This window comes from Budorcas taxicolor, chromosome 11 (genome assembly GCF_023091745.1).
Source record: "Budorcas taxicolor isolate Tak-1 chromosome 11, Takin1.1, whole genome shotgun sequence".
In the NCBI taxonomy this organism is placed as follows: domain Eukaryota; kingdom Metazoa; phylum Chordata; class Mammalia; order Artiodactyla; family Bovidae; genus Budorcas; species Budorcas taxicolor.
Genome location: NC_068920.1, coordinates 47,026,089 through 47,038,812, shown reverse-complemented (window position 1 = coordinate 47,038,812; position 12,724 = coordinate 47,026,089). Strand labels below are relative to the sequence as shown.

Sequence of the window (12,724 nt, the reverse complement as noted above, 5' to 3'; positions counted from 1 at the left end):
GGGACTGGGGGCAGGAGGAAAAGGGGACGACAGAGGATGAGATGGCTGGATGGCATCACCGACTCAATGGACATGAGTTTGAGTGAACTCCGGGAGCTGGTGATGGACAGGGAGGCCTGGCGTGCCTGCGATTCATGGGGTTGCAAACAGTCAGACACGACTGAGCGACTGAACTGAACTGAACTAGATTCCACTGGGAATGGGGTATGTACCCTAGGGTCAAATCATGATCAGGAGAAGCACTTACACAGTTTGAAAAAGCCCCTACACAGATGTGTGTGTATACGTGTGTGTGTGTGTGCATGCTGCCTCACTTAAAAAAATTCTCTCTCTAGCCCCATAAACTTAGTTTCTTTAGATAATGCAGTAGGGAGAAATACATAATTTTGTTCACCTGTCTAGCTTCAAGGGTAGTAACAAATTAACATATCGCGCTCAACTTTTTGAATAGTTTTAAAAGGAAACCTTTTATCATCCTAGGTTTTGAAGTTTTAAAGTGCTCTGCTGGTGGAAGGACTGGATAACATGAGCGCTGAGGAAGGCGACCCACCCCCTCCGGAAGAAGAAGCCCCTCCCTCGTCCGGAGAACCAGCGCCTCCTGGTTCAGAAGGGCTTGCTCCTCCAGATCCAGGAGATGAGGCTCCGCCCCCTGCAGAAGAAGAGACTCCTCCTCCTCCTTCCAGCGAGGAGGCCCCAACCCTTAGAGAAGAGGTGTCTGAGGGAGATACGGGCTCTCTTTCCGAGAAAGGCCCTACTTCCTCTTTAAGTGATTATTTGAATCTCTTTCCTTCTGATGAAAGGATAGTTATGCCAGATGATGATGAGTTGGAACCAGGCAGGGTGCGACCCAGGCCTGCACCGCGAATGGCCCAGTCAATGCTTTCTGATGTGCTCTCTCAGTCTTCCCGCAGATCATCCAAATATCGCCGAAGTATGAGTGGCATTCCAAATCTACAGGAAACATTAAAAGAGAGACAGGTTTTGCTTATGTTTTTCATATGTGTCAGTTTGATCTCAAATGAAACGTTTTGGTGATTTTTCTTAATAACTGCATTTTTTTTTTTTACCTGTGGTTTTCATTCTTTAGGCAAGATATAGAGATGCAAGAGAAAACCGAAAAATGAAAATTGACCCTTCCTACAAATATATATTTGAAGTTCTGTCAGAAAAGCTTGGCCTGGACATAGTAACTGTTGAAGAATTAATTTTGGATTGTCCATCTGTAAGTCTGAGTCTTCTCATTCTCTTTTAGCTGCTTTTAGAGAAGTGATTGATTTAAGAAACATGGATCATTGTGAACAACAAAACATTTAGAAAGAGGCGGTTGGAATTTACCTGATTAGAGAGGAAGCTTTATTTTATGTAATTATAGCCAACTGGATGATATTTCTAGTTTGGCCTACTAGTGTGGAGGAAGGAAGGAAGGAAAAGAGGTGGCAACTAGAATCGGGCTAAGATTCTAATTCAGAATGGTTTCAGAAGTTAAGAGGAATAGTGAAGCACAGGTAGAGTGATATTTTAAAAGTACAGATTATATAACCTACAAGTGAAAATTATTTGGATAGAAAAACAAACTGCAAACATAGAGCTAGGGCTCAGTGACTGTTGCATGAATATACTGGAGAACAGTGAGGTGGTTCCCAAGTATCTCTGCATGCCAGGGACACCCTACTGCCTACTTTTCTGGCATAATTATTAACAGTTTCTCTTTTCACTCCAAAAACGGTCCCAATTTTGGATGATGAATTTACTATATATGGTCACCCTAATTATAGTAATATATGATAAACTGTGACTTTCATAGCAGTTCCCAGAAGCAGTGTTATAGCTTCCTTATAGCTCAGGTTCTAAATTAATTTTCTTTTAAAACAATTTGATACTTTTTGTTGTAAATTCCTTATAGACATTGATTCTCTTTTAAAAATATTTATTTTTATTTATTTTTGGCCGCTTTGGGTCTTTGTTGTTTGGTACAGGCTTTCTCTAGTTGTGGTGAGTGAGGGCTACACATTGTGGTCTGTGGGCTTCTTGTTATGTCAGCGTCTCTTGCTGTGGAGCGTGCGCTCTAGGCTCGTGGGCTTCAGTAGTTGCAGCGCACAGGCTCAGTAATTATGGATCTCAGGCTCTAGAGTGAGGACTCAGTAGCGGTGGCACACGGGCCTAGTTGCTCCGTGGCATATGGAATCCTCCTGGACCAAGGATTGAATCTGTGCCTCCTGCATTGGTAGGCAGATTCTTATCCACTGTGGCACCAGGGAAGTCCTAACTTAATTTTCAATAAAATTACTGTTAACTGCTTGAGCTTGTCATCAAGTCTAGGGTCAGTGAAAGTCACAGTTTCTCAGGTCACCAAAGTTCCTTGTGGGAATGTGGATGTAGCCAAAGATGGCTTTAAGGGCATGCAGGCTGTTAGCCGAGTAGGCCCCTGTGCTGAAGGGCCTTGCACTTGGATTAATGATCTCCTGTTGCCATCTTGAAATTATTAATAATTTTTAAACGTTTGGTTCTGCATTTTCATTCTATACTGGGCCCCACAAATTCTGAAATCTGTACTGGCTATGGGTCATACCACCCAATGGCAATAGGATTCTCTTTGCCATTCTCAAGTTGTTTTGTTTGTTTGTATTGCTTTTAAAAGATTAGTTATTTATGGCTGTGCTGGGTCTTTGTTCTGAGTGGGCTTTTCTCTGGTTGTGTAGAGTAGGGTATACAGTCTAGTTAGAGTGTGTGGGCTTCTCACTGCAGTGACTTCTCGTGTGGAACATGGGCTCTAGGGTGCGTGGGCTTCAGAGTTGCAGCATGTGTGTTCAACAGTTGCAGCTCCTAGGCTCTAGAGCACAGGCTTAGTTGCTCCAACACATGTGGGATCTTCCTGGATCAGGGATGGAATCTGTGTTTCCTGCATTGACAGGTGGATTCTTTACCGCTGAGCCACCATTTGTTTCAATCTCTCCTGGCCTCCTTTCCTTACTATTTTGGCTCCTCTGACAACTCTGTTTGTGTGTCTGCCTGTTCTCCTAGTAGAAGAAAGTAACACGAAACAGCCCTGTACTCATCACTGAGCAGATGACCAAGAGATGAAGGACAGGCAAATTTCTAAAAAAAGTGTTTCTTAGACGGCGCAGGCTTCAGGCCTGTCCCAAGAACCATTCCTGTGCTTGGTTAGGAAGGAAACTATATAGGTGATCAACCTTGTTTCACCTGAAATTTACAAGGCCACATAGTTGGCTGACTTCATAATTGGAATCCCAGTAGCTCTGCAGAAGTTTTAGGCATAGACATTGGGACTAGGCAGTGCCTTCAGAGGAGGACTGATGCTAGGACTCGGGAGATGGGTGCCTACAGAGGTGATACTATCACCCTTAAGTATTGATATTTGCCCCCTGGTTTTCTTGACTGGCATTTTCTGCTTGGAGGAAGTTTTTCTCACTGGCTAGCATGCTGGAGTGCCTGGTGGCTGCAAACCATTCCACTTGTCATTCCAGGGGTATGTCTTGGATTTGGGTTTATGTGGTTAAGTGATTCCTTAAGACTATCATGGACCAGGTCAGATACTGCTAAGGTAGCAAGAAATGGGAAATCTAGGATTAAGGGAAAATTCAGGCCCAGAAAGGTGTTTCCTTAAGAGTTCCTTGTAAGCTGCAAAGCCACAGTGGAAGGAAGATCATACAGCCAGGAATGGAGACAAATGTCACAATCTGGGAGAGATTAGAGTGCTTATTTCGTTACATGTTCAAAGCCAGGACTTATACTAGATTGACATCAGGGTTAGTGGATGCATGAGGAAGCAGATGGAATAAGGATCAGGGGATGGTATGTTTTGTTGTGTGGTTTAGGAAACTGGGTGTATGAAGAACAGGTGTGGTGGTTCGTTTGTTGGCTTTCAGATCCATTCTCTTTTACTGTTCTGTTTCCTGAAAGATGACCTTTCTGGAATCTACCACGTGCCCTTGCTCTCTTGCTTCCATGTGGCTCAGCCTCCGGGAGGTACCAGTAAGAGACTGGAGGGAATAGGGGAAAGAAGCCTGATTCTTCCCTCCTTGGCCTTGTTTCTGGCTGTGTTCTCCCGAGCAGTCCCTCTCCCCCAGCTCCTTCTTTCAGCCTGCTTCCCGCTGTTCCCCCATGCCCACTCATACAAGCCTTGAGGTGGTACTGGTTTTCCTCTGTTGGTTTATTTTATTATAGTTTCCTAGTCATTTTATTGGGCTTCCCCAGGTGGCTAAGTGATAAAGAATCTGCCTGGAATGCTGGAGACCTGGGTTTGATCCCTGGTTGGAGAAGATCCCCTGGAGAAGGAAATGGCAACCCATTCCAGTATTCTTGCCTGGGAAATCCCATGGACAGAGGAGCCTGGTGGGCTACAGTCCATGGGGTCACAAAAGAGTTGGACATGACTTAGCCACTAAACAAGTCATTTCTCTTTTACTTGACAGCTGGAACCATTTACTCTCTTTTTTATGAAAGATGGTTGTAAGACACTGAAATTTTTGTACCAAGAAGGAGATGTACCTGGTCTTGGTAAGTATGTTCTGCAAGGGTAATGTGCCAGCTGTTCATGAATGAATGTGAAAATGTAGCATATCTTTTCTCTTATACATAGACAATCCTATGTTTATAAAGGAAATTATCAGGAGCTTACAGGATTACCATAATGATTGAAGAAGAAAACATCCTTATAAAAGTCATTGACTTCCCCTGCAAATATACATTTTCACTAGGGTTTAATAGCCTTTTCCCTGAAACAGGTAGAGAGCCATTCTGTACACATGTTGTCAGATGACCAGAAATAGTCAGGAAACCACCTGAAAGCACAGCCGTTGCTCCCTATGGTCCTAGGCGAGCATCCTGTGTCTGCTGCAGCTGTAGTTGGAATATCTGGCTTTCCGTACTTGCCACATTATTCCAAAAAGAATTGCTACTTTACCAGGTTGGTAAACTTTTGTCTTAATAAGTAGGTACATGGCCCATCCTTTGCTCTTAGGCTACTTATCTTATAAATCCTGTGGCTTTTACCTTCACTGTGTCCCCTCTATTGGTTCTTTCTTGCTTTCCTCCTCTGCTGCCTTTAAACTAGGCTCATATCTCATGCCTGTCTCTGGATTCTAGATCCAAAAATAGTATCTGTTGTCAGATGCCCTCTCTGAAGTCTACAGTACTTATTCTTGGTAAGTAAACCTTTTATTAGGCCCAAACTCTTCATTTATTGCACCAAGGCCTGTCATAAGCTGGACACACAGTACTTGTTTAGTTGGATCTCCTAGTCTCCTCTTGGGAGAAGGCATTGGCAACCCACTCCAGTACTCTTGCTTGGGAAATCCCATGGATGGAGGAGCCTGGTAGGCTACAGTCCATGGGGTCTCGAAGAGTCGGACACGACTTCACTTTCACTTTCACTTTTTACTTTCATGCACTGGAGAAGGAAATGGCAACCCACTCCAGTATTGTTGCCTGGAGAATCCCATGGACGGGAGCCTGGGGGGCTACTATCTGTGGGGTCACACAGAGTCGGACACGACTGATGTGACTTAGCAGCAGCAGTCTCCTCTTAACCAGAGCTTGCTGCTCCCTCTAAGTCAGTCTTCATTGTTCTCTGTTCATACCAGAGTCATTTCTGTGCCCCTTTCTCCACTCTCCATTCTGACTCTCTCTGAATGCCCTTTTTCTCTCCACCTAAACAAATACTACCCTTCTTCGGGATCACTTCATGCATTCTCTTTTCTTCAGAGCCTTCCTAGAGTTTTCCAAACCATGTCCATCACTATCCTCCAAACTCGTGTCTCTTTTAAAGTTTGCACTGTAAAATAGAACCCTTGATGATGTTCTTCTGTTTTCATCTTGTTGTGGTTGTTCAGTTGCTCAGTCGTGTCTGACTCTTTGAAACCCTGTGGACTGCGGCACATCAGGCTTCCCTGTCCTTCATTATCTCCCAGAATTTGCTCAGAATCATTGAGTCAATGATGCTATCTGACCATCTCATCCTCGGTCTCTCCCTTCTCCTCCTGTCCTCAATCTTTCCCAGCATGTGGGTCTTTTCTAATAAGTTGGCTCTTCACATCAAATGGCCAATGTAGTGGAGCTTCACCTCTAGCATCAGTCTTTCCAATGACTATTCAGGGTTGATTTCTTTTAGGATTGACTGGTTTAATCTCCTTGCAGTCCAAGGGACTCTCAAGAATCTTCAAACACTGAAGATAGATACCTAATTAAATGATAGGTTTTCATTGAAATTAGCTCAAGGAAGGATTTCATATAAGTTGGGTGCTGTGAGAATATTTAGTAGGGGACAGGATCTTCTTAGAGGAGTCACTGAAGGTTTCACCGAGAGGTGGCATTCTGGCTAAAATATGTAAGATTAGCAAGGGTTAGGGAGGTAGAAGGTGGACGATGGAATGGCAGAAGAGTTTGCATGAAGGCCCTGCCTGAGGCCAGGCTGGAAGGAGCAAAGTGCAGAGCTCAGGGAAAGGCACCCGCAGAGGTGGCAACATTAAGATTTGCAATTACTAACATCTTTTTGTAGGCAAAAAATTTTATCCCACAATCATATTGAAAAGTTCTTATAATAAAGTGAGGCAGGGAACACCAGTGTAAGATTCACAGTAATTTATCACATTTAATCAGTTATGTGATCATATGTTAAGTTCTTGACTTTTGTTTTCAGAATGTGGTCGAACTATTGCTGGAGCAACCAAAGGGGCAAAAATGATGAGATTGTATGTAGACAATGCAGCCCCGGAGAAACTAAAAGGACAGTGTGTATTTTTTGTTCGCTGTCGCAACGATATCCCTATAAATACTAAAAATATTCAGGAAGTATGTTTACTTTTTTTCAAATATATAGTTAAATTTTTTTGCCAGCTTTATTGTGATACAATTGACATAGAACATTATGTAAATTTAAGGTATGCAAAGAATTTATTTAATACATTGTGAGATGATTACCAGCATAGCATTAACTTCATATAATTAACTACTTTTCTTTTTTGGTAATGATGCTTAAGATCTACTCCCTTAGTAACTTTTTTCTAAGTTTTTTTTTTTTTTTTTGATGTGGACCATTTTTAAACTCTTTATTGCACTTATTACAATATTGCTTCTGTTTTATGTTTTGGTGTTTTGCCTAAAAGGTATGTGGGTTCTTAGCTCCCCAGTCAAAGATTGCATCCCCTGCATTAGAAGGTGAAGTCTTAACAACTGGGCTGCCGGGGATGTCCCAGCAGCTTTTAAATATATGATATGGTAATTTATGCTTTTGAACTGTGGACTGCAAGGAGATCAAACCAGTCCATCCTAAAGGAGATCAGTCCTGAATATTCATTGGAAGGATTGATGCTGAAGCTGAAACTCTAATACTCTGGCCACCTGATGTGAAGAACCAACTCACTGGAAAAGACCCTGATGCTGGGCAAGATTGAAGGCAGAAGGAGAATGGGACAGAGAATGGGATGGTTGGATGGCATCACTGACTCGATGGACATGAGTTTGAGCAAGCTCCGGGAGTTGGTGATGGGCAGGGAAGCCTGATATGCTGCAGTCCATGGGGTTGCAAAGAGTTGGACATGACTGGAGTGACTGAACGAAACTGATTGTTGACTATGGGGCTTCCCAGGTGGTGCTAGTGATAACGGACCTGTCTGCCAATGCAGGAGCCACAGGAGACTCTGGTTTGATCCCTGGGTCGGGAAGATCCCCTGGAGGAGGGCATGGCAACCTGCTCAAGTGTTCTTGCCTAGAGAATCCCATGGATGGAGGAGACTGGTGGGCTATGGTCCATAGGGTTGCAGAGAGTCGGACATGACTGAAGTAACTTAGTATGGCACATTGTTAACATAGTCACCATGTTGTACATTATATCCCCAGAGCCTAGTCATCTTATAACTGAAAGTTTGTACCCTTTTACCAGCGTTTTTTTTGTGTAAAATTTCTGGGCAGAAGGCTAGTTTCATTGTTCTGTCTTTGCACTGATAGTTTTCTGGTCTCCTTTTCATAGACATGGCAACTGTCAACCTAGAACTTTCTTGTTGCAGGAGGCTTAATTTCATTTCCTTCACATTGTGTATGCTCCAGGCCATAACTTCTTCCCTAGGCAGAATTTAAAGCACCAGGGAAAAAAATGTTTGTTTGATGAGCAAGCATCTGAATGGTTAAATGCAGGCAGAATATAAATTTGTTGATTTTAGAACCCTAATATTCACCACTTAAGTTTTCCTAATAGTTTATAAGATGTATTATCTATACTTATTGCAATGTAAAAATGGATTTTGGTTTTCAGTTCTTAATGGGACCAGCATATAAAATAACCTTTGAACATTATCCTTTCAGGAAGTGCTGTTTACTGTTCTGGATGCATCAGAAGGACTGCTAGTTGGGATTAGAAATATGCTGGCAAATATATTTCTACCAGCTATTCTTGCAACAAATAATTGGGGTGCTTTAAACCAGTCCCAGCAAGGAGAATCTGAAAAACACATTTTCATTGAAACCATCAACAGATACCTTTCCTTTTTAGATGGTAAGTATAATATTTAATGTTTAATGAATTATTACAAATAAGCAAATTAGCTATAAGATATGTTATTCAAAATAAACATTAGAGAAAAAATTTCCATCTTAAAAGATGATGTTAATCAAAGTAATTATGGGACCTAGAGGTAAGACATTTAAACATTACAACTTCTCTTTCCAGGAATTTTTGAAGGCATAAGATACAGTTTCTATTTTCTGTTGAGAAAGAAGTCTCTTCCTATATTATCTGTGAAAATTTTTACCATATTTAAAAATATATACTTTATTGTTAACTCTCTTTAAACTATAAATCATCTCATATTGATAAAAATAAATAATTTAAATAATCATAACACAGTCTAATGATCAATTAGAATTATACTTCTATAAAACATTAAATCTCTAGCATTTTAGTAATTACAGCTTGAAACGACACACTGATGTTTAACACACTGACATTACCATCTCTTCTCAATATTATTTTTTCCCTTTTAGGTGCTAGAATAAGTATTGAGGGAACAGTTAAGTTAAAGAAAATAGACAATGTTGATTTTTCCAAACTGCATACCTTTGAAGAAGTGACACTTGCAGCGAGCAATTCAGAAACTGTTCGTCAGCTAGAGGACGTGCTGATGATATGGTACAAACAGATTGAGCAGGTGAGCTGGCTCGAGTGACTTCATCAGATATGAGTTGTGGCTCTCATCTGTGTCCTAATCATGGCATTTTGTTCCTGTACGTAAACGGAAGAGGAGCCTTCCAGATTCTGCTATGAAATTCAGCCTCTTCTTGATTCCAGTGCAAAATCATTATTCTCTTTGGAACATTTAAAATCACCTTTAAGATATTTCTCACTTTAAGGAGGAAACCATAACAGTATGGCTTGAGGATGAAATAATAAATAATCAGGAATAGCTAGCATTTATCTGCAATATTTTATATATTGTTTATGCTTTTCATTAGAGAGAGAGGAAAAGTACACAATGAAGAGCCCATAGCCACAATGCTAGATAATTAATAAATGCTTTTTGGTTCATCAGTGAAATTGTCTGTGTTGACAGAGAGGTTCAAATTAGGCTCATTCATATTAGTGCTACACTTGCAAGTCTGCAGCTCTGTGGGCAAATACATCTTCTCTGTCAGTAAGAAAAGCAGTGATAGAAATGGTGTCACATTCTGTGAGGTGCCAACTTACACTACAAAGGCTGCCCCAAACCAGATACTATATAATTGCTCTAAATAGACTCTAGAAACCAGCTCACAGATCTCCAGTTCATGAGCACAGGAGAGTGGAACTGGAGAAGAAAATCTTTAATTGAGTGAGGACTAGGGGAGAAAAGTCTTGAGCAAGCTAGATTTAGAGAAAAGCATCTCTGATTTTACCTCTCAGAGCTGCTAGGAGGAGGGAAGTGTAGCTAGAGTGGAGACTCTGGAGGAGTTTTGGAAACTCCATCAAGGCCTGGATGCTGACCCTAGAATTTGCTTCCAGGTGTCACTAGGTATGGAGAAGGCAATGGCACCCCACTCCAGTACTCTTGCCTGGAAAATCCCATGGACGGAGGAGCCTGGTAGGCTGCAGTCCATGGGGTCGCCAAGAGTCGGACATGACTGAGCGACTTCACTTTCACTTTTCACTTTCATGCATTGGAGAAGGAAATGGCAACCCACTCCAGTGTTCTTGCCTGGAGAATCCCAGGGACGGGGAAGCCTGGTGGGCTGCTATCTATGGGGTCGCACAGAGTTGGCCATGACTGAAGTGACTTAGCAGCAGCAGTAGCAGTCACTAGGTAATAAAAATGAGTATTTGTCTACCTCCAGTTACCTTTAATGCCACTGAGGAAGTAGGGGAGTTGTAAGCCATTGTAGAGGTCAAGCTCTGTCCTGCATAGAGCTGAGGAGATCTCCTCCAGTTTTCATGATCAATCAAAATAGATCTTCTTTTATAAAAATGAGCAAGCAAAAGATAATAGCTTAATGTGAGGATATTAGGCAACTTGAAATAAGAAAATCAAGTTGGCCAACTGCAGCAAATGGTCTCCAGTTAAGCAGAATCAGTGCAAGAAATCTTTAAAAATTACATCTAGGACGTCCTTGGTGGCACAGTGGATAAGGATCTGCCTGCCAGTACAGGGGACATGTGTCCGATCCCTGGTCCAGGAAGATTAGACATGATGTCGAACAACGGAAGCCAAAGTCTGTGCTCTAGAGCCTGTGCTTCGAAACAAGAGAAGCCACCACAACAGGAAACCTGCACGCTGCAAGGAGGAGTAGCCCCTGCTCACCACAACTAGAGAAAGCCCACGTGCAGAAAAAAGACCCAGCACGGCCATTAAATAAGTACATATTTAAAAATTACATCTAAGATAAACCCGACCTCTTGTCATACACAAAAATTGATTCAGGATGGATCATCGCTAAAACTGAAAGAAGAGATACATGCAACAAGATGAATGAATCTCAAAAACACGCTGTGAACAAATCCAGCCTTTAGAGAGTAATGTGAAAAGTAGAACAAAAACTATAGGTAAATCAGAACATTATATAGGGCTATATTAGTATCTAATTAAGACAGATGGAAAACCCAGAAGCCATGAAAGAAAAACCTGACACATTTGACTACCTAAAAAAATTAAAGTAATATCCACATGGCAGAAATCACTGTAAGCAACATTAAAAGATAATTGACTTTCTGGGAGAAAAATATTATCAGCATGTGTAACAAAGAGTTAGTATCCATAATATATAAAGAACTTGCTCTTCTTTGGGATTGGAATGAAAACTGACCTTTTCCAGTCCTGTGGCTACTATTGAGTTTTCCAAATTTGCTGACATGCTGAGTACAGCACTTCAATAGCATTCTTACCTGGAGACCCCCAGGGACAGTATGAAAAGGCAAAAAGATATGATGCTGCAAGATGAGTCCCCCAGGTTGGAAGGTGTTCAATATGCTACCATGGTGAAGAGTGGAGGGCAATTACTAATAGCCCCAGTAAGAATGAAGTAGCTGGGCCAAAGCCGGAATGATGCTTGTTTGGGGACGTGTCTGGTGGTGAAAGTAGATGCTGTAAAGAACAGTATTGCATAGGAAGCTGGAATGTTAGGTCCATGAATCAAGGTAAACTGGACGTGGTCAAGCAGGAGATAGTAAGGCTGAATATCAACATCTTAGGAATCAGTGAACTATGATGGATAGGAATGGGAGAATTTAATTCAGATGACCATTATATCTATTACTGTGGGCAAGAATCCCTTAGAAGAAATAGAGTAGCCTTCATAGTCAATTATAGAATACAGTACTTGAGTACAGTCTCGAAAATGACAGAATGATCTTAGTTCATTTCCAAGGCAAACCATTCAACATCACAGTAATCCAAGTTTATGCCCCAACCACTGATGTCGAAAAAGATGAAGTTGAACAGTTCTAGGAAGACCTACAAAACCTAGAGCTAACACCAAAAAAAAAAAAATAATAAAATAAAAAGAGATGTCCTTTTCATCATAGGGGATTGGAATGCAAATGTAGGAAGTCAAGAGATACCAGAATAACAGGCAAGTTTGGCCTTGGAGTACAAAATGAAGCAGGGCAAAGGCTAACATTTTTGCCAAGAGAATGCTCTGGTCATTGCAAATGCCCTCTTCCAACAACACAAGAGATGATTCTACATATAGACATCACCAGATGGTCAATACCAAAATCAGATTGATTGCCCTTTGTAGCCAAAGATGGAGAAGTTCTATAAAGTCAGTGAAAGTAAGATCAGGAGCTGACTGTAGCTCAAATCATGACCTCCTTATTGTAAAATTCAGGCTTAAATTGACGAAAATAGGGAAAACATGTAGGTCATTCAGATATGTTCTAAATCCCTTATGATTATACAGTGGAAGTGATGAATAGATTCAAGGAATTAGACCTGGTAGACAGGGTTCCTGAAGAACTATGGATGGAGGTTCATAATGTTGTACAGTGTTTTTGAGATGATTTTGGAGGCAATGACCAAACCATCTCAAAGGAAAAGAAATGTAAGAAGGCAAAGTAGTTGTCTGAGAAGCTTTACAGATATCAGGAAAGAAGAGACGCTAAAGACAAAGGAGAAAGGCGAAGATATACCCAACTGAATGCAGAGTTCCAGAGAATAGCAAGGAGAGATAAGAAGGCCTTCTTAAATGAATAATGCAAAGAAGTAGAGGAAAGCAATAGAATGGGAAAGACTAGAGATCTCTT

The 12,724-nt window shown here is 41.4% G+C and overlaps 1 protein-coding gene across 1 annotated transcript in view; it reads left to right on the top strand.

Moving 5' to 3' along the window:
* Positions 1 to 525: 525 nt before the first annotated feature.
* The window catches only part of DNAH8 (dynein axonemal heavy chain 8), a 315,366-nt gene continuing 303,167 nt past the window's right edge, over positions 526 to 12,724 (top strand). The window contains exons 1-6 of the mRNA XM_052649575.1: positions 526 to 978; positions 1,088 to 1,222; positions 4,434 to 4,518; positions 6,659 to 6,810; positions 8,320 to 8,509; positions 8,998 to 9,161. Coding sequence (XP_052505535.1) covers positions 526 to 978; positions 1,088 to 1,222; positions 4,434 to 4,518; positions 6,659 to 6,810; positions 8,320 to 8,509; positions 8,998 to 9,161 — 1,179 coding nt within the window. The remainder of the gene's footprint in view (positions 979 to 1,087; positions 1,223 to 4,433; positions 4,519 to 6,658; positions 6,811 to 8,319; positions 8,510 to 8,997; positions 9,162 to 12,724) is intronic.